Here is a 27,500-nt window from a genome sequence, read left to right on the forward strand (position 1 = left end):
ATGAAGTAGATCCTGAAGCTGCTAGCTTGTTTTGTGTGCTTCATATAGCCGGTACGCATTGTCCATATACCTACTTTGTTGGTGTTTGGGTCGTTTGCTGACCCCTCACCGCCGATACTATCTGCCTCCATTGACGTCGGTCTTGCGCACTTGTCATCCAGTCTTCCGTATTCTTCATCCCAGCACTTCTTAGGTCTTGTTTGATGTTATCCATCCATCTTCTTCTGGGTCTTCCTACTGATCTTCTTCCACCGATAATTCTTTCTGTCATGAATCTTTCTTGGGATTCTGACACATTGGCCATATACCTCTCCAATTTAGGTGTCCCGTATTCCAGTTTTCAAAATCTGGTCACCCTGCTTTGCGATGTCTCCACTCTACTAAAATGGGATAATTGTCTTTGTTTACAAGGCTCATACTCGTTTCAACTGTACCTATCAGTCCCACGCCCTCGGTGTAGATAATTCCCGAGTACCCCCACGTTCCTTCTACATACATATACCAAAGGCTTTTTCCCCCTTATAAGGGAGGTAACCAAAAAACAAAGGCATAAAAACCACTCCCACCCATTCCATCCCTATCACACTCCACTCCCCTCCACCCTCTTCCCTCCCTCTTATCTTGGCACCTCCTGGATGACGGGTCATCCTTGCATCTTGTTCACTGTCCTGGGTGATTCAGATATTAGGTGTCCAACATTATCATTTAATTCCTCCCTACCATTTTTGTCGCGTTGCATTTTCGTGTGCTAAAGTCCACCTAATTTGATTCTGGTTACAACTCTTTGGAGATCATTGGGATAAACACGGTACATTTTGAGGATTATGCTTTACCTAAAGACACAGAGTTTTGATCGTAATACGTTAAAAGAATATGTCGGACCATTGACCTGATTAATTCCTTGTTGACCCTTGGGTGTGAGCTGACCATTTTGAAATATTTTGTTCATCCTAACGCCAGACGATTTTATTCAGATTTAAGAGGGAAATAGGCAAGAATTGGTTTACCCACAGAATGCCTGACGAATGGAATAGACTTAGTAACCATCCATGTATTGAGCGCTGAAACTATCGGTTGTTTTAAGACATGGTTAGACAACTTTATGGATGGGGATGATAGGTGGTGATGGATATGGAGCTGTCTTGTGTAGGCCTTATGGTCTCTTGCAGTCTCCTTCATTCTTGTGTTCTTATGCTCTTATATATATTCACCTTCGGCCTTACTAGAACCTTTGGTCAGCGTTGTAGTCACCTGATTTGCGAAGAGGAGGGGGACGAAGTGGGAATATTCTGAAATCGTATGTATAGAAAAGACCTTTTTACAGTATAGAAAGGAACAGATAAAATCTACGGGATGGTGACACCTTGACCACGAAATCCGGCACAAAATTGGATAAAATCGTCTGTCATTAGACAGGACATAATAGACAAAGTATGCCATCATTATCAAGAAATTTATTTCAATACATGTCACCAATTTGATAGGCCATTCGTAAGCCAGAGGAAAATTTCCAATGTCCGTCTTTGGAGTGACTGTGATCAGAAGGATAAGATTACGCAGGAAAGCAAAGGAGTGTAGTAGGTAGTAGAGAAGACTAAAGCCCCAGTCACACCAAGCTTACGATCTGTTTCCGACCACCTTCGACGGTGGTGCTTTTGTTTCTGGAAAAAATGAATTTGTTTACCCAACTATTACCTTTTCTTCTCAATAATTTACTAATAAGTTTATCTCTTTGACTGTTTAATGGGGACCCATCCATTTAATCTTCGGATATTTAGTCTTCTGGACATTTAGTCCTCCACTAATTAGTCTTCTGGACAGTTAATCCTCCACTAATTAGTCCTCTGACAATTAGGCTTCCTTTAAAAAATAAATGTGGACATTCAGTCCTCCCAGTAACTTGTCTTCAAGTTAAAATAGTATAATCAGTTATTATTATTTTGTTATCAATTGGTGATTTAATGTAACCATATATAAATGATAAACAAGATAAGAATAGGAGGATTATAGGCTCTAGGGTACCTTATATTTCACGTTTCATGTTTACTTACCCACTTAATGTATAACAAGCGCTACTGTCTTTGGGGCATAAGTGAAAGAATCAAGGAAGGTTGCAGAGAGGAAAAAATAGTAAAAAGTTAAAAGTGACACACACTTACGGACTCTGGCCCATAGATGTATCACTAAGATCACTAAGATATTGACTACGTAAATCTTGCAGTCATTACTGGTTACCTAAGCTATCGCATCGTACATAATATAAACCTCTTTTCCTGCACTTATAAGATTAATGTCAACACATGCTTGTGGATACTCACACCCCAGGTTAAGCAGCCCTCTACTGTTGGTTGATAGAATCGTCAGGCTTTAGCCAGAATCAAATTTAGATTTAAGAAGGAAATAGGCAAGAGCTGTTTTATTAATAGGATGGTCAACGAATGGAACTGATTTAGTAACCATGTAGTTAGTGAGGGCTGAAACGATCTGTTGTTTTAAGAAACGGTTAGACAACTTTATGGATGAGAATGACAGGTGGTCATGGACATGGAACTGCCTAGTGTAGGCCTCATGGTCTCGTGCAGTCTCCTTCATTCCTTATGTTCTTATGTTCACTAAAGGCAACGTCACGTCTCACTAGGTTATTGAAGTCGCCTTTAAGGCTTAGATGAATATAATTGTCTGATGGGCAAAATATCACAGTAATCTTTTTACTGCGTAACACGACTTGTAAGAATTTTCGTCTGTTTTTTGACGGTCTATTTGGTTTAGATAAGAGCATGAAACTTAAAAATGAAATAGGCTGAAAGCGATCATAAGGCCTACTGCACTAGGCAGTTCCATGTCCATTACCATCTATCTTCCCCATCCATAAATTTATCTAACCTTTTCTTAAAACAACCGATAGTTTCAGCGCTCACTACATAATTACTAAGTCTATTCCATTCGTTAATCACTCTGTGGGTAAACCAGTTCTTGCCTAATCCCATTCTTAGATCTAGATTTGTTCAATTTAAATCAGTTACAGTTGAGGCAGCGGTGCGAGATTGTACGTAAAGATTGAAGCGTTAGTAAACTACGACCCACAGCAAAAGCAACAATAACAACAACAAGAACAACAAAACAACAGGAACAACAAAATAACAACTAAATCACAAGAAAAACAAAAACAACAGCAGCAGCGACAACGACAACAAGAACAACAACAAAACAACAACTAAACCACAACAAGAAAAACAAAAACAACAGCAGCAACAACAAAACAACAACTAAATCACAAGAAAAACAAAAACAACAGCAGCAGCGACAACGACAACAAGAACAACAAAACAACAACTAAACCACAACAAGAAAAACAAAAACAACAGCAGCAACAACAAAACAACAACTAAATCACAACAACAAGAAAACAAAAACAACAGCAGCAGCAACAACAACAACAAAACAATAACTAAACCACAACAACAAGAAAAACAAAAACAACAACTTATTCAGTACCAAATGTGATTTGTAAGCTTTATTCCAGTCACCGACTGGCAATTTTACTTCTTTGGGGGGAAAAAACCGTTGGAAGTTGAGTTATATGCGACGACGATGTCGGTTACACGCGACGACGATTGTCCTCAGGCCAATAACTTCCGCGAGCGAGAATATCTATTGACGTTTTTCAAACATATCTACCTCTAAACAAATTTCTGAATAAAGAACGATTTCTAAAATGGTTCTATTGAAATATCATCGGATCATTTTAGTTTATTTTCTTTTATTAAATTAGACAGGTTAGGTATAATGGAAAGAACACAAACAGTATATGAAGTGCATCGACGAATCCACACACGCGAAATGTTTCCAAACCAGTGACAGAGTTCAAGATAAAACAAAACATCAAGATGAAAAGCTCCATTAGAAAATATACTATAATGAAAACAAAGCGTAGACATTCAGTCAATAAGAGTGATGGAGGAAGCGTCCAAGGTACAATTGGAGCCGACTGTACAACCAGATTCAATGATGAACAAAGACTTATGGGGAGGAAATATTAACAAACTCGTGACAACAAGTTATATACTCACGGTCATTAATCTTCATGACCATCTCTCCCTCTCCCCCAGCTTCCCCCAACAAAAAAAGAAAGTAAAAAATATAAATAAATAAATTAAAAAATAAGATAAATAAATAGATAAATAAAAAAAAGAATGAAACTGATGAATGTTGGAATGTAATTGCCAAAGGAAGCAATATCCTAGGAAGCAACGTCAAGATGATTACATCTCTCTCTCTCTCTCTCTCTCTCTTACACACACACGCACGCGCTCATACACATACACATACACAACTCGTGGCGCAGTTGGTAGAGTTCCCCTCTGTCACTACGGCGGTCCGGGTTCGAATCCCGCCCAGGGCTGAAATAATTTCAGTACCGCTGCGCTGCGAGTCGTTACTCCAGCTCCCGTGGGCGGGGAGTTGGGTGTATGTGCGTGTGAGGTCACAGCATTACACATAGATCGGTCATATATGAGCTCTGAGCTCTCTTCCGGGAGGGAAATAGCTGTTGGTCACGAGTTCAACACGTGATCCAAGACCATGGTGAATCACACACAAACATACATACTCATACACACACACACGCACACACATAAACACACACATACATACTTACACACACACGCACACACATAAACACACACACACACACACACACACACACAAACACACACACATGCACTCATACACATACACCACATACCCATATTCATACACATACACGCACACACACAAACACACACACACACACACACATACACACCACATACATACTCATATACACACACACACACACACACACACACACACACACACACACACACACGCCATAGATCGGACCTACGAGCTCTGAGCTCTCTTCCAGGAGGGAAATAGCTGTTGATCACGAGTCCATCACGTGATCCAAAGACCAAGTGAATACACATACACACCACATACATACTCATATACACGAGCTCACACACACACACACACACACACACACACACACACACACACACACACACACACAACATTGGCAGTGACAAGATAGAAATTTTTGGATGATAAGGAAAACATAATGATGAAGAAGAAAGCAAGAATTAGAGGTTTATTGAGTGGATTTACATATTTTTCTTTTTCTTTTCAATGTGTAACCTTAAGGTCTCCTTCATTAGACTTATACGAGACCTGAAAAAAAAAAAAATAAAATAAAAAAAATAAAATAAAAAAAATAAAAAAAATAAAAAAAAAATAGAAAAAAAATAGTATTTGCTTCAGTGAGACGGCTTTCTCCATATCTTGGGGAACAGTAATTGCCTTTAAATTATGAAAAACGACAGACGCTGAAATGTATAGTTCAAAGTTAAAACATTCTGTTGATAATTACCTAAACATCGCTGTATACTGTCAATTGGTTATTAAATTTCTTTTGTGTTGATGTTGGGGGTGTTTGTTGACTTCTTAGTTCTTATATTTTACTAGAAGTCTCACTGTAGAAAAATATTCAAGTTAGCGTGCACTGTAACTCAATGCTGAGTGCCCTAACAGTCCAGATGCCTAAGGTAAATTTGACAGTTTGGCCGCAGCTAAGTATAATTTCTAGTCCTACTAATTTCTAAAACCGGACAAACTTCGGGATATAACGGATCTGTCCGGTATTTCCTTTGGGTATAACGGATCCTCGGTTATAACGGATCCTCGGTTATAACGGATCTTCGGATATAACGACAGACCCCTGTCCCTATGCCGTCCGTTATATCGAGGGTTTTGCTGAACTTTGAACAAATTAAAGAAACATTACGCGATTTTTTGGAAAATTAGGTATCAAAACACGAGAAACAATCTTTCAACGAAGAAAAAATATCGGGACTAAACATAGATTTAAGAAATAAACAAGACTCGCCGATGGAAAGGCTAAGTTCCTGGACAACATAAAAACATAAGAATGAAGGAGACTGCAAGAGACCATAGGGTCTACATTATGCAGTTCCATACCCATTACCTCCTGTCATCCCCATCCATAAAATTGTTTAACCGTTTCTTAAAATAACTGATAGTTTCAGCGCTCACTACGAGATTATTCAATCTGTTCCCTTCGTTGACCACCATATTAGTAAACCAACTCTTGCCTCCTATTTCCTTCTTAAATATAAATTTGTCCAGTTTAGATCCATTACTGCAAATCCTTCCTTGCTGTCTCAATATGACGACCTTGTTTGCGTCACCTTTGTTAAAGCCTTTGATCCACTTAAACACCTCTTTTAGGTCACCCCGCACTCTGCATTTCGATACTTGTAGAGGAAGATCAAATTGTTTAAACTGTGTACAGTAGAGCAATACCTAGAACAGAGGAAATAAACAGTGCGGGGGAAGGGAAGAAGTGTTTTAGAAAATAAAAAATGTAAGAATTTTTTTTTTTCCATCCATAATAAAGAATGTAAGAAAAATGGATTTTGTTTTTTATTTTTATCAATCAAGTGAAAAGATAAAGGAAGGTAAGTTCCATCCATAATGAAAAATATAAGAAAAAATTGAATTTGTTTTTTTACTTTTATCAGTCAAGTGAAGACGTAAAGGAAGGTCTATTCCGTCCATAATGATTTTCAGTTTCGTAAATGCACCTTTGAACAACCACAATGAGGATTTGAATCGAGGGATGCAAGAGGAGTGTTGAAAAATAAAATGGCCTCTGCCCTTACACAAATGTCCTTTTCTGACGTTTTCATAATTTCAATTACATTTTTCTATGATGATGAGTGCGGTTTTTAAGAAATTCATTAAGATTTTCTGGTGCTTAAAGTTGGTATATTCATGCACTTAAGCATACCGTCGTTTTTAACTCTTAATTTAGGGTTTTTCTTATATTTCATTTATTCGAAGACGCCCGGATTTTGTGTAATGTTATCCAGGGATTGAATTCCCCCTTCTCACCTTCTCACCAGACGTCTGTTAAGCGGCCCATACACGATCAATTATATTGCGCAATTTCATTGTCAATACTCTGAATTGACAATAAAATTGACCGTTTGTGGGCAATATATCGCCCATACACGGTCAATTTAATTGTCAATTCAGAGTATTGACAATGAGATTGCGCAATATAATTGATCGTGTATGGGTCGCTTTAGGTCCTAGCCTGCCAGCTGCCGGTGCCTCGTTTACAGTCCTCCGCCACTCCGTTCTATCCATGAACATTTGATTCCGTGACACTTCATCCAAGTTTGTTCCTCTCCTAATTAAAGCCTCATCCACTCCTTCAATCCATCTTCTTGGTCTTCCTACTGGTCCTGTTCCTTCTGGTATGTGATTTAGAATTCTCTTTGGACTGAAATCCCTCCCTGAAATGTGTTTTCTGAATGCCTAATCAAAACAATCGTTTTGTCAGCAGATCGTGTCCAATCTATGAAAGACATTGGAGACCTGGAGTGGGAGGCGGATCTCAGGGACCACTTCGAGAATGAAGAAGAGATGGAGGACTCCGAAGCCGTAGAGGAGGAGGACGATGGAGAGTTCGACGAAGAACCTCTGACTTCGAGGTCAAAAGAGTGCTGCTCTCGAGTACAGCATTTCGTCTCCATAGGACTTGGTAAGTATGATCATCATTACTCAGGTTGATACAGATCTTCTCACCTTCTTTGAGAACAAAACTGGGTCTTTTGGATTTAAAAATATTAGCTTCAAAACACGCTATAAATAGGAGTCCTCTGACAAATGATTGCATGTATAATGAGATTCTTTTTGAAAGATGTTATACCTCACAAAGATGGAAACTTGAACTTAGAATGGTGGTTGATGTACAGTGTACAGGAAGAAAAAAGTGAAGATTTTTTTTAATTTTATTGTGAGAATACTGGAGAGAAAAGTACTGAAAGTGAGATGAAAGTCTGATACTTCATAGTCTACTTATTCTATAGTTATCAATTCTTAAGAACAGTAATCATTGTGACAGTGATAGACGAGAGGGGAAAATCACATTATAGTTGAGGTTGTGTGACTGCAGATTGTAAGATAGAATTGAGTAGTCGATATTATAAATAACTTTATCATGATTGTCCCATCATAATTACTACGAATACTTGAGCTGATCTCCCTCTCGCCTCACATATGCAAATATATATAATCATTTATACATAAGTGCATGAAACCCCTATATGGAGTTAATAGTTTGTCAGGGGAAAATATTTGATGATAATCAAGCCATATAGGAGCTACATTCCCCAAATCAAGAATATAAATTTTAGACATGGGTTGAACGCAAAATTTCGTGTACTTGTATGTAACTCAAACATACAGATATATAAGAAAAGTTGCGCTCAACTTATATCTCTCTTGATAGCGCAATCGGCTAAGTCACTAACACTTGTCACGTGCTAGCCCGGGTTCGAGTCCTTTGCCGTATCACGTGAATATACATACATATATACATAAATGCATACATACATACACATATTAGAGCTCTGAGCTCTCTTCCGGGAGGGAAACAGCTGTCGATCACGAGTCCAACACGTGATCCAAGACAATGTTGAATATGCATACATATATACATACATACATGTATATATATATATATATATATATATATACTGTGTATATATATATATATATATATATACTGTATATATACATACATAAATGCATACATGCATACACATATACGAGCTCTGAGCTCTATTCCTGGAGGGAAACAGCTGTCGATCACCATGGTGAATATGCATACATACATATATACATACATTAAATGCATACATACATGCATACATACATATATACATACATGCATGTATACATACATACATAAATGCATACATACATACACATATACATGCATACACACGTACATATATGTTTACAAAAGCACATACATGTGTACATATATACATACACATATACATGCATACACACATTACATATATGTGTACAGAAGTACATGCATGCATGCATACAAATATACATACATATATACATACATACAAACGTACATACATACATGAATACATATATGCATACATACATATATACATACAAATGCATATATATACAAACATGCATATATACATGCATTCCTACCTACTACATACGTGCGTACCTACATATATATATATACATACATACACACATACATACAAGCACACATACATGCATACCTACATACATACATGGATACAAACATACATACGGACATACATACATACATACATGTATACATGCATATATACATTCATACATATATACATGCATACATACATAGATACATATATATATATATATGTGTGTATATATATATATATATATATATATATATATATATATATATATATATATATATGTGTGTGTATATATATATATGTATATTTATATATATATATATATATATACACGCGTACGTACGTACAAACATAAATACATGTATACATACATAAATACATAGATACATACGTACATACATATATGCATGCATACATACATAGATACATATATATATATATATATATATATATATATATATATATATATATATATATATACACGCGTACGTACGTACAAACATAAATACATGTATACATACATAAATACATAGATACATACGTACATACATGAATGCGTACCTACATACACGCATGCTTTCATATAATTCATATTTCAATTGAAGGATACGGATGTTCTATATAGAAAAATATTAATCCTTAGCTTGAGCTCATTTTGTCATATATTTCCATTACCTTTGGTGCTCCTTATCGTAGTCTCCACGAAGTATTTCTTCTCTTTATGTGTCGTGTTGCTGACTGAGAAGTTTCTTTGTTCTCCCTCCTGAAGACGGTCACAACGAGGAGATACACGTGGACGTGGGAATGTGCATCGACAAGTGCCCGCCGATCAGTCACCGGCACCACCAACCCCACCTGACACATCCTCTGGCCACCTTCACTCGCCATCAACACCGCCGAAGGCACCACCACCACCACCTTGGTACCCCCTCACGATCTGAAACCCATCATGCAACCGAGTCACGTCACAAGAAAGAGGAAATCACGTCACTCCAGAATGAAAAGGTGAGGTGGACGTGCTCCTACCCCTGACTGCACCTTAGGGGTCGTTTCGGAGGAAATCCGAGATGGCTGGCCGGCCAGATCCAAGAAAAATGCTTTGTAACATGCAACGTCATACGATACACTTCCAATTTCCCGCCAAATTTGCATCCGGGGGGACTAAGCCAGGAACAAGTACTGGACAAAAGTTGGTCTGACGTAATCAGTCACAAGGGGCGCTCTCGGAAAATGTCTCGGCCAATCATAGCGCACGCAGGATGCCAGATTGTCATAAATTCGATTCAAGTTGCGATCAACAGTTAGCCGGATCCAGCAAAAAGTTCAGTTCCGCATGGTGACCTTTTAAGGTAGCTATGTACTACCATCACAACCTTTCTGATGTAGTGGACTATTTATACCTTAGTATCTAACGTCATGGTTGATAGCTACACTTGTTTTGTAGGTGTAACTCCTTTAATTTAGATTTAAAATTTCACGACTTATCTGCTGCCTGAGGTGCGAACGCCATGAGGAAAATATAAGCGCGACGTGACGTCATGTCGGTATACATTGACCGCGACTGCGAGCGATGATTTTGTTGTACTATAGACCAACGTTCTGACTGGCTGAGACACTTCAGGATAACGCTTCTTATTGGTTCGTGTCATTGACGACATCAGACAGACTTGAACTATGACATCCCCAACAATCTCTTGCTGTATGCAAATCCGAGAGTCGTTGTAAGGAAGTTTTAATTGTATCTCAAAAAGCATCAAGTTGCAATGCAATTGGGAGTTCCAACCCCATGTTTCCTTATTGAGAAGTATGTTTCTCTTTTTTTAGGTTGTTTCTTTTAATCATGGTCACCAAGATCTGGTAATATGACTTGCAGTTTGTATCGTGCCATCTACATGTGTTTATTAATTTTTATTTATTTATTTATTTATTCAGGACGTGAAAGGTCCTTGTGCTTCAAAGATTACCAGGAACACAAAAGAGGACGCATATGTAAAATATATATATATTTCTACCATGTGCGCATTCTTATGTCCATGCATGAGTATTTATGTGCACGTGCGTGCGTGCGTGCGTGCGCTCGCATGTGTGTGTGTGCGTGTGGTGTTTGTGTGTGTATGCATGTGTGCGTGAGTGGGTGTTTGTGTATGCACGTATTTTTTGTCTGCGCAAACTTTTCTTGTGTATGTGTGTGTGCGCGCGTATGTGCATATGCGTGTGTATGTGTGTGTGTTTATGTTTATGTACGTGTGCGTGTGTGTCGTGTTATTTTTGTGTATGCGAGCATGTGCTTGTGTGTGTGTGTGCTTATGTTTGAGTATGTTTGCCTGTGTGCATGTGTATGTGTAATTGTGTATGTGTTTATGTTTGAGTATGTGTTTTGGCTACCTCCTTTGTAAGTGGGAAAAAGCCTTTGGTATATGTACGTATGTGTTCAAGTACTTGTGTGTGTGTGTGCGTGTGCGTCTTTGTGTGTGTGTGTGCATGTGCGTCTTTGTGTGCATTTACCTACCTTTTGTATACAAGGATTACGTTCATGGATTCCCGTCGCTGTAGCTCCAATGGCTTGGCTTCTTGAAGCTTAATCACGATATTTCTTCATGCAGGTTATTCCACAATGCAATACCTCTGCACGGGAATTTTTTTATGTATTTCCAATATACCATTTTTATTTTCTTCTGTCCCGTACTATGAGATCTTTGTACATTTCCTCCGCGCCTTTCATAGTTTTGAAAAGAAAACTATCGTGACACATTTTCCTCTTCTTCCTGGTTCAGGATGTCGAAAGAGAGAGAAGAGAGGGAGAGAAATAGGTGGATACATGCATATACATACATGCACACACACACACACACACACACACACACACACACACACACACACACACACATATATATATATATATATATATATATACATATATATGTGTATATATATATGAGTATATATATATATGTATATATATATATATATATATGTATATATATTTATCAACCACACACACTTTCTGTATATATGCCTCCTCGAGTGTCTCGATATTGATGGCTTAGAATTAAAGTGAATTGCGGTTGATAAATGCAAATATGTTCATTGGGACCCATTCAGTGTTATATATATATATATATATATATATATATATATATATATATATATATATATATATATATATATATATATATACATATATATATATATATATATATATATGTATATATATAGTACATATATTTGCATGTGTATATATAGAGAGGTAGGGAAAGGAAGATTATATTTATTTACTATTTACCTGTTTGTTTATTATTTAAATATACCTATGCATTTATTTATTGTATTTGTTATTTACATTATTATATTTTTTATTTTTTATTTTATTATTATTATGATTTTTTTCGCATCCGACCTAGATATGGACCAAAAGGTCTCCTGTCGGCATGCTCCTCCTTTGTAATCCTTTGTAATCATTGTCTGCAAACGCACACCTACACGACCACATCTCCTTCGTAACCGTACATTTTTCCGCCTTCCCTCGCTCCACAGTGCGTTGGCGAAGCCTCAGAGTGTCGCGCCGGCGCCCTCCGTCGCGAAGATCACCACACGAGGACAGGCCGCGTCACCGTGGATGTCGTGGACTCGTGCGTCTGCGCAGCCGTACCTCGGACCTGCAGGCGGCTCCAGCAGCCCGTTACCATGTTCCCGGACTCGCCCTTCGAGACCGTCCTCGATGTAGGCACCTGCTCGGGGCGCTGCCCTCAAGGTGAGAGGGAAGGTCTTCTTGCTACGCAGGTGTTCGGGATGAGTCTGTAGTCGTCGTTGTCAAGTGTTCGTGTGGATTTCATTTAAGTCATCCATGCCATTGGTATAACATTGTCACTAACTTCACACACACATACACACACACACACACACACACACACACACACACACACACACACACACACACACACACACACACACACACACGCCGCGGTTGGTAGAGCACTGGACTGCGAAGTACGGGGGCGCTCGCAGTACCTGGTTCGAATCCTGCCCAGGGCCGAAATTATTTCGGTATTTGCTGCGCTTCGGGTCGTTACTCTGACTCTCGTGGGCGGGGAGTTGGGTGTGTGTGTGTGTGAAAGGTCATAGCATTACCCATAGATCGGTCATACGAGCTCTGAGCTCTCTTCCGGGAGGGAAATAGCTGTCGATCACGAGCCCAACACGTGATCCAAAGACCAATGTGAATACACACACACACACACACACACACACACACACACACATATATATATATATATATATATATGCATATATATATATATATATACATTATGGGAAAGGTGGAGGGGGAAACACGGGTCTTTATCTGATTATCGAGTTTATTCCTCTGAAGAAACTATTGTAAGCGAAACCGGTCAGGAATAAACTCGATAATCAGATAAAGACCCGTGTTTCCCCCTCCACCTTTCCCATAATTTGTCCCAATGTCTCTCTATATATATATATATATATATACACACACACATACACACACACATATGTACAAATATACATGTACATATAACTGAGTGAAGGTCTCCGTGACCGAGAGGCACAAGTAACTGTACAACCTTCCCTTAGTTCCGGGACCACACCCGGGGACGAACCAACTCCCTGTGCCGTCAGCCAGAACAAACGCTACAAGGCGGACGACTGGTCAGGAGGACGTTTGCCCGCCGCGACCACAAGGAATCCGGACACGACGCTGGTCGTGCCGAGGGAACTTGGAAGATCCGGGCCGGGCCAGGTAGTTCCCCCTCCCCCGGGCCGGACATACAAACCAATCCCGTCCCGCCCGATGCCAGAACCGTTGTTGTCGCATACCCCAGGGGTAATTCATGAGGGATCCCTCAATTAACTTATCTGTTGTGATAATATGAACATTTGCTCACCCAAGACCCTATCTCCTCGCTTTCAGCCTCACGTAAAGAAATGCGCGGCTAATTCTTTGTGCGTGTATGCAGATGAGTATGTAAATGTAGAGATAAAGGCATACATGCAGTTGTACAAGTTAGGCATATAAACACGTGCACGTGCGCACACTAACCTTGACTCAGGAAAAATAACTATATATACAATATATGTATACACATACGTACATGTATACACACACGCACGCGCACACATACACACGTGTTCATATATATGTGTATATATATATATATATATATATATATATATATATATATATATATAATGTGTATGTGCACGCGCGTGTATGTGTATGTGCATGTGTGTCCGCATGTGTGTATTTGTTTGTGTGTGTGGTGTATGAATATGTACATGTATATGTATATATTTCTATGTTCCACAACAGGGATTTTTGGAATTGTGGTGCTTGTCCTCGTGAAGGAACAGGGAGGGAATTCCAAAGGGGCACGCCTCTGATTCCTCGGGATTTCAGGATTCTTATTTATAATTTTTTTTTTATATAAGAAAATATCTTTAAGTTTGATTTGATCTGCGCTTTCATGATGCGCATATCGATTGACATTGGTACAGACACATTATTTGTGTACATTTTTTTAAATTTATTTTGATTTGTCAGTGAAACTGCAATAGGTGAGTGAAAAGTAATGCAACAGGTGAGTGAAAAGTAATGCAACAGGTACCGAAAAGTGTATAGGATTGTTCAATTTTTGGTGAAAAATTGCTCAGCAATGACAGAAATAAATGTTTCTAATTTCAGCCACGGATGAAGACGACGACGACGACGAGGACGGTTGTCGGGCCGTTCAAAACCGCACAGTGAGTGTGGAGGGTCCTAACGGTAATTATCACTTTACTAAGAGTTTCTGCCAAACACTGCACACAAAGATCTATATCTAATAATAAAATGATTATTTTTCCTGATGCAGTCACATGAAACACGTGTGAGCTTATTAGAATTCATCTGGAGTTAAAGGTTGTCTCTTCGATTCGATGGAAACTTCTGAATAAATTGTATAGTTATGCAGAAAGATCACTAAAACAACACGTGATCCACAAATTTTGCTGGTAACCAATAAGGAAATCGGAAGGAAACTGCAATTCCCAAGCGCTTTCGTGCTTTTCGTGAATAACACGAAAGCGCTTGGGAATTACTGTTTCCTTCCGATTTCCTTAGTGGTTACCAGCAAAATTGTATATTTATGTTTACTTACGTATGTACTGGACGCAAGTGTATTAAGCCTCAATGTCCAGATCATCCGTATCAACTTCAAAGTCGTGCGTTGTGGTCGGCATCATGATTATCAAAATTATCAAATTATCAAATTATCAAATCAAATTATAAAATTATCAAATCATCTCTTGATTTTTTCCGTATTTGTCTAAGCGATTTTCAAAGGAATGCATACTAGGGGCATTCACTATTTGACTTGGCAGGCTATTCCAAGTGTCGATAATTCTTAGAGAGAACTGCTGCTGTCTCATTTTTCTACTGCCCTGATCTTGTATATTTTTAGACCATGGGTCCTGGTGATACCTTCAGATTTTATCGTTCAAGTCGACTTTGATCAACTGTGGACAACCCTCGAACTGAACTACATTGCGTTTTCTGTTGTAATCCTAAAGGTTGCGACACACCAAGCATTTCTCGCTAGCATGCTATTTGCTTTTGCTACCTCGTTTGAGCAGAAACGACTTTGTTTACGATATATATATATATATATATATATATATATATATATATATATATATATATATATATATATATGTATATATCTTTTTTTTTCAAATTTCCAAATGTCAAATTACTCTTGCGCCATATAATGAGAAGCTGAATGACGAACTAAGAACTTAAACCTAGAATGTGAATGTTAGGCACATTGTTGAGATGTTCTTACGGAAGTCTAGAATACAGTAATCGAAGTCGTTTCTACTCAAACGAAGTAGCGAAATCAAGTAGCATACTAGCTTAGACCCCTTTTACACTAGGCAACTAGTGACGCTCACTAGTTGCCTACCATTATTTTAAATTGAGCCTTTCACATTAAGTCACTGCGGTTGCCCGGTTGCGCAACAGACTATGGCTGTTCGTCACCGACCGTCTCTTTTTCTTGACCAGCAAAGGCAACAGAAGCACCTCCTCCATTGATGCCTTGATTCTTTCGACTAATGAGATGATGAGAAAGGATTCCACAACTCGGTGACAGTCACTGGTTGCTTGCAGACTTTCACACTAGGCAACTAATGACCGCCACTAGTGACGGTCACTAGTTGCCTAGTGTGATAGTGGCCTTAGTGTGCCGCATGACAGTCGATCTAGCGCGTTCTTGTGTTGCAGGTGCCGTTTGCACGCGCGTAGTTGAGTCGTGTGGATGCGTAGGCCATTGCCATCGCGTCACGGTCAAGGAGTCTGTCTTTGACCACCAGGACCCGAGCCATCCCCAGGTTAAGGTAAGAGAAATAAGAAATCGCCCCTTTTGGACACAGCAACAGACTCAGCGTCATGACTTAATTCCTTTTTATCCAATTAGTAATTTTCTTAGTCTATTTACTTGTTTATCTACATTCAATGATTCATCTGTTTTTTATCTTTGTTTACTTATTTATTCATTTATCTATTTGTTCATCTATGTATCTGTTTTATATATTTACTGGTTTATTATTTATTCATTCATTCACTATCTATTCATTTACTTCGTTATTTTTTACTTATTTTTACGCATTCTTGTCTTTATTTATTTATTTTTTCTTTACTTATTTTTACTATTTATATTTTTTCATTTCTATCCCTCATTTCTAATATATCTATTTCTTCTGTCACATTTCGTGTTATTCTTTATCGTCTTGTAAATCCTAAGCAGCAGCACATCTTATATCAATTGTTGGTCAAAGTATTGAAATTTCAAACCCTCAGACACGGCGCATTTGCAAATCTGTATTTCATATTCATAATACTTATTTCACTTTCTTTATTTATTCTTTTCATATTCTCCAATTTCCACCCTAACCTCAACCTGAGCGAATTGTTTGTTGAATAACAGTGATACCATTCTCAAACGCATAACGACGATTTGCTCATAGACTGATCAACATCCGTTTCAGGACATCGACGTCGGTGCGTGCGAGGGCAGTTGCCAGTCTGTGGAAGAGTATCGATGTGTTTACAGGTAAGAAGGGATTTCTCTTCATCAGTGTCGATTTGTATGCTTCTTGGGACGAATTCCGTAAAGGAACGTGCGACTGGCTCGGGTGTTGAGTTTTTTTTTTATCGGTAATGAGGCAAATACAACCATAAACTCTGACTGATCACTCCTTCTTGATATCCCTCCCCCCCTTCTGCCATTGTGTATGCAGAGATTGTTTAGTTACATCAGGATTGAAGGAATTGTTCAGAATTATACTTGTGCACGAATAAATCTGACATCGATAAGTTTCGATTTAGACAAGAATACATCTAAAAGAGATATTCTAATTGCAAATTTATATACGAAATATCTGAACATGGAACCTTATCAGAATTGTGTTACGAGTTATTAGACATAGCTTTAGACATTTTTCTTCAACTAGAACATAAGAATGAGGGAGACTGCAAGAGACCATGAGGCCAACACTAGGCAGTTCCATGTCCATTACCACCTGTCATCCCCATCCATAAAGTTGTCTGTTTCTTAAAACAACCGATAGTTTCAGCGCTCACTAACTACGTGGTTACTAACAAGTCTATTCCATTCGTTGACCACCCTATTAGTAAACCAATTCTTGACTATTTCCTTCTTAAATCTAAATTTGTCCAATTTAAATCCATTATTGTGAGTCCTGCCCTGTTGTCTTAATATGATGACCTTGTTTGCGTCACCCTTGTTAAGCCTTTGATCCACTTGAACACCTCTATTAGATATAGTCAGTTCTTGCGTTTCTAACCTTTTTATTTCCTATATGACGAACACAAACTACAGAAACACTTTAGATCTCATATACCTAAAGTTGGAAGTATTTTTTTATGGTCAGTGTAATGACGGAATGAATTGTAGAACCAAGAAGGGTGAGATTGGGGAAATACCACCCAGGTTTGGTTTACTGTTGACCAAAAGGCCAAATGTTATTATCTATTCCTTGACGCACAGGAGCATTATGGGTAAAAGTAACAACGTGCTACTTGAGTTCCAGTTGACTAAGGTTATGTGTATTCAAGGTATGAGTGACATAAACAGGGAAGACAGAACAACAGAGGGATGGGATGTATTATCACCGTAAGTGAAAGAAGCTTTAAAAATAATTCTAATCAGTTAATATAAATCAGTTTCATAGTATTTATATACATAAACATAACAATAAATAATATAATGACACAGTGGGTAAAGGTGGAAGGTGAGGAGCCTACGCCAGGAGGCACTGAGTAGTTGCAGCCGAAGCCGTCACCTTTGCCCTATGTGCTTGCACTGTTGGGTCAGGTAAAAATCCTTGCAGGGAATCGAAGTGGAGTGCGGGATCGGGATTCGAACCCACAACTTAGCGAATCCGTGAATAATGAGTGAAGGAATCAACAAGATATAGAGGTAAAGACACACCTGCAACATCAAGGGTTAACTGCTCACCCTCTCTGATAGATTATGACCTTTCAGGAACGAGACAAACCCGGAGGAGTGCCTCATATCGCTGCGGCAGCCTCCAAGGGCCTGCCTTGGGGTTTCCCACAGGACCCATACCCTCGTGGACGCCCAGGGGAACGAGCGATCCATCGTCTCCGTCGAAGACTGCGCTTGCGTCCACTAACGCCTTGGACGGTTTTTGGGCGATGAAGAAATGTTCTTCAAGTCGTACCCCAATATCATGAAGAGAGTTTTAACCCACTAACATAGCCCAATGACAACCTCTATATATATCTTTTTTTTATCAATTGAGACCTTTTTCATCCGAGTCTCCCCTTTTTGCTGAATGGAAATGTCAGCGTTAGCCAGCGTAGATTTCATAAAGGACTTTATTGGGTTACTGGATCAAAAGTGTTCATTCTAAGACCAGGCTAGTTTAGCTGAAGAGAGTCTTTGAGTCTTCAAGTTATATAGGTCCCATGACCTTCCTTCATCTGACTTTTATCGCCAGCCAGAATGCGACTTTTGTCACGTGTGGTCATGGAGAGTGTGGATATATAGGTCTACATTTATGTAGGAGTATACTTCAGCATCATTACTAATTTCTTCTGTATCGCTTATGCATTTCACTGTGAAAGACACCAGTGCATTTAGTTATGGAAAGGCCTCTCATAGTGTGTTCTTAACCTCATCTCAGATGAATAAAACTGCCTGGCATTTATTTTAATACGTTTTATATGCTTTGGTAGACAACACTGGTAATAGAGGATTGAAAGAAGGGTTGATTGGTTTCTTGCACCAGTTGACTTGCACATGCTTCTGTTTTTGCTTTGCTACTATACCAGCATCAGCTTCCACAGAGTCCTCACTGCAATCGTGACATGAAGTCTTGTCATTTGTTTTCGAAAATTTTCTGTCAAGAAGAGCAATCATCGCGTTATACTTATTATTCATTTTACCTGGAACATCGCCTGATATCACGATTGTAAAAGCTTCTGGATACCTAAACAGCCAGTTTCAGCCACTGGCAAGTGTTGGGATCAAGCTGGTGCCTTTGTTATCAAGAGGTGACAAAGATGTCGAACTTGCCACAGCGTCATCCATAAGGCCAAATAAAGGTTAAAGATTTCTTGTTGTGTTTTTGTTCTACCTTGGCCCTCGTGAGCACTTGAAACTGTAGGATCATAGTAACGTTCTTCTTGAATGGGCTTCGAGCTTTGTTTCAGCACGAGCCACATTTTGGATAAAAAAAAGGAAAAGAAAAACACGTTTTAACCCCAGTGACTATTTTCCTGTCATTCTAGATGTCGATCTGTCTTCGGATGGACATGACATCCTTTGGTTTCGCTTAACACACACACACACACACACACACACACACACGACTCGATGGCGCAGTGGTTAGAGTTCCCGGCCGTCACTACGGCGGTCCGGGTTCGAATCCCGCCCAGGGCTGAAATAATTTCAGTATCGCTGCGCTGCGAGTCGTTACTCCAACTCTCGTGGGCAGGGAGTTGGGTATGTGTGTAAGGTCACAGCATTACCCATAGATCGGTCATATATGAGTTCTCTTCCGGGAGGGAAATAGATGGCGATCACGAGTCCAACACGTGGTTCAAGACCATGGTGAATCACACGCCCATCGGTTCGATGGAGTAGTGGTACCGCGCTTGACCGCCAATAATGATAATCCCTGGGCAATATTTGATGATCAACAGAGTTGTTTTATATATATATATATATATTTCCAAATGTCAAAATGACACAAACACTTGTCGGAAGACTAGCCTGCATAAAGGATTTGATGAAATACAGTACATACCACGTTCCACCCGAGTGCCCTCGGCAGAATGATTAGTCCGTGAACTAATTCGTTCTGTTTTGAAGGGTCGAGGTGGCGTGACGGTACGATCTTCGCCTTCTACGAAGCAAGCCGCTCTGGCGAGGGTTCGAATCCCAGTAGGAGAGTTTATTTCCATATATATATATATATATATATATATATATATATATATATATATATATATTTCATCCCTCGTACATATAAGGTACTTTTGGTTTCCAATCACGCAGAAGAATACAAAGGATTGAGTAAACGTCTGATGAATTCCAAATGTGAAACCTGACATTGTTTTCTGAGCTTCAACTGAATCCTGGTATGTGGAATCCCCCCACAGTATTCCTTAGGATCGTGGACAATGATTCAGTGGGAAAAAATCACAATGATAAATCATTCAGACAGGAGACCTTTCGGTCCACATCAATTAAAAAAAAAAAAAAAGCATATCCATGATGTTGAATATTTGATAAAAGAAAATAAGTTTTGTAAAGTTGAAGGTTTCCCTTTCAATTATTTCTATTCTGGTAAAACTATGGAATAAACAAGAGTAGTATATGCAGTTCTACTTCAGGGCATCAATGACAAAGAATGCAGCAATGTTCTCTCCAATTTTTTGCTGCGAGTATGCTCAGAAATTTGTGCGCAAACTTTGCCTAATCTGAGAAGTATGTGCGCGTGCACCCATGGCGGCAAAGTCGTTTCGTTTGCAATGGAAGCGCTAGAGTTGGAAGAGATGATAATAATAATAATAATGATAAAAACAATTATCGGTTTGACGGTTGGCAAGTTACCATATTTTTAGAGAATTTATAGGCTCATGTTTGGGTGGAACGTCTTTATTGAATGGTTTTTAATATAATTTGAAAACCTTGTGTGCGCATAATGTTCTCTTCGTGTGCGCTAGTTGTGAAACGTGTGTGCGCATGCGCACAGCTTAGAGGGAGCGTTGATCTACAGTATTATCTAATGCATATTTCTCCATTGTCTTTACGTTATTCTCTATATACCTCTGGAAAATAGTATTCCAAATATTCTTATTTTTCTTATTTGCCACTTTTAGATATTCATTTCTACTGAATTATGTACAACATTTGAAAAAAAAGTCTTGTAAGTTTGCTTCAATCAATATGATTTTATTGTATAGATAACACATAACAAATTTTCATTAATCAACAATTCAGACCTTAACAATGATAACCTTAACCCAAAGTAAGCTCACGTTTCCAATGAGCCGCTACCAATGCGCTTAATTGTAAGCTTCTGAGCGTTCAACACACTGAAGGTTAGTACCGAAGCACCTATATGGAGCAGGTTGGTAGATGACAGGCGTCCTGGTCCACTCCCTCTTCGGAGCTCAAGATAGAACGCAAAAGTCATCTCTGTCTCAAGCCAGCGCCGACACCCATGACGTAATGTCGAGGATTGTGCAGGAACATCATTGTGACGTAGCATGAACTAGTCGAGAGGATCCGATGTATCACAGAAAGAAGGTTTCGAACTAGACCCCCCCCCCAAAAAAAAAAAAAAATGTAATTCTACATAGCCGTGTTTCAGGGGCTACAAATGATGACATCACAGCTATATATTTGTTTACAAATCTCAGAGTAATTTCTTACCTTTCCAGAACCTTTCCTGTTCTGGTGCATACCCAGTAAACTAACATAAGGCGTCAGGCAGTGAGTAAAGAGCAAATAAATGGTGGCTGTAATACAATGCAGTCTGGCTAACGCGTACTAAACCCACAGGGAAATCTTTAGGCTTTGTTTCTTAGGCCGCTGACCTATGACATCACATTTCCTGGGAGGAGTTCAGACATTTCTAAACTTGGGTCAGGAAATGTGACAAACAAAACTATGGACTTCCCGAAATAAGGTATTCTTCACCAGGTCGAGGACATGACTAAATGCATCCACAGGAAGTGGCTATCATTCCTTCATATGCACGGTACACGATGTTGTCTCTCTCGTAATACAGCAGTGCCAGGGATTCGAGCTCAGAGGGTCCACAATTTGGCTGCTCTACATCCTTGACAAGACCCATATAGGCAACGATGCTCTGTACGGTGGCGTGGTTACTCGGGCGTTGCCTCTGTTCCATAGGGTAGTCACACGTTCCCTTGCAGTGGAAGGCGTTGTAGTTGCTGGGGGAAATGATCCAGTCACTCCAACCGATGACATTAAACTCCACCTCCATGTTTAAGCGGATGCAGCCTTCTGTTGTCGAGTTGTCGTCCGGTGTGTATTCAGCATACCGCCGCTGACGGCGCTCTCTCTTCGACGGCGGCGTCACGACGTCATACACGTCGTCGTCATCTTCTTCCACGGATTTGTAGACCCATTCGGAGCTAACTGCAAACGGAGAGATTCATAGGCTTTAACGATACGAGATCGAGCACTTATTCTTTTGTTGTTATAAATTCTTCAAGCCTGTTACCACAATGATTCGTACAGACGTCCATGGCGTCTTAATTCATCACCAAACAAAATAACCCGTTTTTGGCCAAAATTTTATTTCTAGAAAGCATCACCCTACCAAATGGGTTAACCAACTATAGGCCTATACCATCTAGCACTATGCACTGTTATGGGAGGACCTCGGGTTATCATGGGAAAAATACTAAAGTCAAAACTGGTTCTTTCACATACACAGGATCCACTTATCCACGTGACATCTGCCACCCAAGAAACTGACCCAGGGTTCCGACTAGGTGTACTGATGTAAAATAAACTCCACAGGAATTTTATCAAGAGTTTGTATGACTTCTGCAAACTTCCTTATTCTACATATATCAAAGAGCGAAAAAACAAACAAGTGTAGGTACTTTCTTGAAAAAAGTATAAGTCTAAATCATAGGCAGATGGAAAACCATCAGATGGGAAGAGATTTCCAAAACCTCCCATTGGAAAGAAGGAAAGACAGAGCATACTGACTGACTCTTGCGAGAGGCAATTGCACAGAAAAGAAGGAAGGAGCTCGTTAAGAAGAGTCACAGGAAGAGTGACCGTGAAAATAACAGGAAAGAAACAACAATCCATATTATGACGGGCAGGAAGAGGATGAAATTTATGAAATAATAATAATGATGATAATAATAATAATGATAATAATAGCAATAATAATAATAGTAATAATAATAATAATGATAAGAAGAAGAAGAAGAAGAAAAGGAAAAGAAAAAGAAGATAACGTGGAAGCACTGACAGAATAAAGTCACCCCGAATATGAGAGTTATACATGGAACTGCATGGTGTAGGCCTTATGGTCTCTTGCAGTCTCCTTCATTCTTCTGTTCTTATATACCTAATTATGAACAGAAATACTTTACTCATTAACACCTATACAATTCAAATGTGGACTCAAGGGCATACAGTGAAAATAACAGCGATATTCAGAGTAAGCATTTCAGGCAGTACAGAGGAAATTAGGCCAAGAGGAGAGCAATTGTATTTACTTGCTGCAAACCTTTGCAAGATAAGCTCTGGTCTTCGCAGCGATTCTGTTAATGAAAAGTAATACCAAAGATACTGTCTAGGGAGAAGTCATTCCTCTTCAGCCAGGCACTCAATTATCGCATTTGCCGGGGTATAATACGTTCTTTTTCATTCTTAAATGTATCAAAAAGTTACCCTGCGTCTGTTAAAGTATTGTATTTCATACATAGAATCATACATTTTTCCTACAAAACCACTTTAGAATATATTCCAATAAACATATGATGTAACCTACTGGGGTTTTTTTCTTCACAAAATAACCTTGTAAGATAGGGGTGCGTTTTATGTGAAGGTGCCTCTTATACTGTACACCAACAAATACTATGCGTTCTCAGGGGAGGACATGATGTACAAAGCCAGGTGATAATTCTATTCTTTTTAGGTAAATCTGAAAAAAAAAATTCCTTCCACTGCTTCTGAATAGTTAGTAAATAATTCTCGTAACACGATATGTGTACATCTTGCTTCTTCTTCACCTTAATGTATTTGTTTGTGTCATTATGCCATTTGGAAATAAACTCTCCTACAGGGGATTCGAACCCTCGCCTGAGCGGCTTGCTTTTTACAAGACGAAGACCGTGCCATCACGCCACCGTGACCCTACAAAACAGAACTACTTTTATTTCTTAATGTTTTTGGTTCCTTTCCTTCTATGAGCATACATATGACAAATTTCTGCAAAATTAGGACTAGTGGTGTACCGGACAGTGAATTTTCCTATCTGGCCGGATATTGGATAAGCCGGATAGTTTAAACTCCCGGCCCGGTAATGCTTAATTTGAGATTGCTGACTAAAAACGTTGTATAATTTCTGTACGATGATGTGAATCAGTAATGCATATAAAGGCTATCTCTTTGCACAGAGGCAGTATTATCTAAACATAAATCTGTTTTACACTCCATAAAACATTTTATGTAAAACACGTGATTATATGCTCTACTTCAGCGGCATATCTATCTTCTCACATTTTAACTACATATTTCGAAGGACAAAAATAAAAAAAAAAAAAAAAAAAAAAAATCTGTCTATATCCGAATAGCTTTTTTCCCCTTATAAGACAGCTAGCCAAGTCAAAGGCACGTACCCACTCCCACCTATTCCACTCCCATCCACCACCCTTTCCTCCCTCTCCCATCTTAGCTCCTCCTGGATGACGGGTCATCCCTGCATCCCGTCCACTGCTCTGGGTCAGAAGCAGTGACACATTGCATCCACAGAAAATAAATAAACAAATAAATAAATAAATAAATAAATAAATAAATAAATAAAATAATGGATTAAAAAAAAAAAAAAAAAAAAAACACAAGTCACTCCACTTCAAAGTCGTGCTGGCCTAAGGAAAGTTTCATAAGCATCTCGCACACCGACGCAGTGAGTTGCATGAAACCGATCGCAACGGATGCCTACACTATGAAATCAGCATTCCTATACGTTTGCCCACTAGCAATCAAATGCATACATTTCTGATACAATAATTAAAGGAAAATTATATGTTCATGTCCATACAGTACATGGAATACTACTTGCACAGTGTGCGCATCCGTTGCGATCGGTTGCATGCAACTGGTTGCATCGTCGTGCGGCCTTAAGTATTCCCTGTAGATTATTTCATTACCTTCTGAAATTGAAAATAATTGTTAGTTGTTATATGTTATTAAGTCGGGGCAAGTTTAAGTTATCCACATTTGTCTAAGAACAAAGGGCTTTGTCTGAAAATGGGACAAGGGGACCGTTACCCCTCCCCCAAAGAGGCAGAAAATATTTGCCCACTCCCTACTTTGTGGGTGAAATTCATCACCACTATTGTCAAGATAGCAACACACAAACGCTGCCTTTTGTAAACCAGATTGTACAATTAATCTGTCAAACATGTACAAAAAACAATTAATCGGATGCACAAATTTGTCATTCTATTCTTTTTCTCGTTTGATTATGACTGTAAGGGAGTTTTCGTATGATTAAAGTAAGATTTGATGGATCGCTATTTATCATCTTTGCGTCATGTTGAGAAGCCGAATGGGGAAGTAAAAGAAGTTAAACCTATACAAATATTAGATACATTGTTGAGTTAGTCATAGGAAAGTCTAAAATACAGCAAGCGAAGTCGTCTATTTACTTTTCAAATTCATGTTTGACGAGAATCGTAAAGGCGTGACCGTTTATAGTACAGGGAGGAAGGCAGTATTTAACTAATTTTATATAGGAAAGAAGCAACGCTCGTTGGGTCCCGTTTCCTCTCTAATTTTCTAACATATCTAGACTCAAATTCATGTACACTACCAACTTAATATATATATCTTTGATTTCCAATTACTTAGATTTGAACTCGTGTATTGTTTACTTGGGCTAGCCGTGACAGTAGAGCGTAGAACGTGAAAATGGGCGACTGGCTGGGTTTTCCCCAGCTGAATAAAATTGCATGGACAAGAGGAGAATTTTAAGACTCCAAAACTCAGCAAATTTAGGATTTGTGAAGTTTGATCTCGCCCACTATTTTTTTTTTTTTTTTCGTTTCACGAAACGTATGTTTTTCTTCCCATTCTTAATGTGATTTCAAGCCACCGTGACCTTGAATTCCACCGGCGATCACTATTTTCTGAAATACTCTGAACCACCTCCACCACAACGATTATGGGAGACCTGTTGAGATTTTTTTAAGGGGGTGATGCAGTGGGAGAAACTAGTCATATGCTAACCTAAACCTAAAACAACCTAACCTAGGTTGCGCATGCTCGCAACAGAAATGGCGCCTCGGTGGAAGGTAGCCGGAAAGTTGCGTGATTATTTTTTTCACCATCCCTTAATATAAGTTTGCGGGAAAAACGTTAAAAATGAAATTTGTTGGAGTTGTCTTGATATATACAAGAGGTGTGCAAATTGCTGTGCGAGCCGGTGAGATGAAAATTCACGTGTGTGTGTGTGTGTGTGTGTGTGTCTGTATTTACCTAGTTGTATTGCACGGGAAGGGGAGCTATGCTCGTGGCGCCCCGTTTTTGTATCTCGCAAGATCAAGTTTGTTCTTAAATTGTTGTATTGTGTTTGCACACACTATTTCTTCATCCAATTTGTTCCATATATGGAAAGCTGTTCTTCTTCAGGTCTCTTCTGTAGTTATCCTTTTTGAGTTTCATTGCATGTCCTCTTGTTTTTCCTCTGTCCCGTTTTAATAGGTCCCTTCTATCAATGCATTCTTTTACTTTCATAATTCTGTAGATGGTGTGTGTGTGTGTGTGTGTGTATTTTCTTGTAGTATCAATCTGTGTCATGAGCATGTTTGTACCCGAGAGAGACCCTGCCCTGCGGAAGACCCAGGAAGTTGGGCGCAGAAGAAGGACTTTTCGATCGACGGCTCATGAGGGAGCGTCCGTCCTTCCAGGGGGATAAGTCGCCGAGGAAGAGCGTCCCCGAAGAAGGAACACATGGCCTGGGCAGCCATCATGGGACCGGCGCACCCCCTCAATCGACTCTAAGGACCAGAGTCTAAGTCCCTCCAGGGGATAAGTCGCCGAGGAAGAGCGTCCCCGAAGAAGGCGTGGCCTGGGCAGCCATCATGGGACCGGCGCACCC

At 39.2% G+C, this 27,500-nt stretch overlaps 2 protein-coding genes across 2 annotated transcripts in view; one reads left to right on the plus strand and one right to left on the minus strand.

The window, feature by feature from the left end:
• The window catches only part of LOC143039137 (uncharacterized), a 40,903-nt gene extending 21,195 nt beyond the window's left edge, over positions 1–19,708 (plus strand). The window contains exons 4-10 of the mRNA XM_076208996.1: positions 7,412–7,609; positions 9,838–10,073; positions 12,603–12,819; positions 14,773–14,853; positions 16,351–16,463; positions 17,115–17,179; positions 18,635–19,708. Coding sequence (XP_076065111.1) covers positions 7,412–7,609; positions 9,838–10,073; positions 12,603–12,819; positions 14,773–14,853; positions 16,351–16,463; positions 17,115–17,179; positions 18,635–18,785 — 1,061 coding nt within the window. The 3' untranslated portion in view covers positions 18,786–19,708. The remainder of the gene's footprint in view (positions 1–7,411; positions 7,610–9,837; positions 10,074–12,602; positions 12,820–14,772; positions 14,854–16,350; positions 16,464–17,114; positions 17,180–18,634) is intronic.
• A 1,854-nt stretch (positions 19,709–21,562) lies between these two features.
• LOC143038774 (uncharacterized) overlaps positions 21,563–27,500 on the minus strand; it is a 23,224-nt gene continuing 17,286 nt past the window's right edge. The window contains exon 5 of the mRNA XM_076208307.1: positions 21,563–22,789. Within this exon, the coding sequence (XP_076064422.1) occupies positions 22,341–22,789 (449 nt within the window). The 3' untranslated portion in view covers positions 21,563–22,340. The remainder of the gene's footprint in view (positions 22,790–27,500) is intronic.

This window comes from Oratosquilla oratoria, chromosome 25, assembly GCF_046742065.1.
Source record: "Oratosquilla oratoria isolate Oo_2021 chromosome 25, ASM4674206v1, whole genome shotgun sequence".
In the NCBI taxonomy this organism is placed as follows: Eukaryota; Metazoa; Arthropoda; class Malacostraca; order Stomatopoda; family Squillidae; genus Oratosquilla; species Oratosquilla oratoria.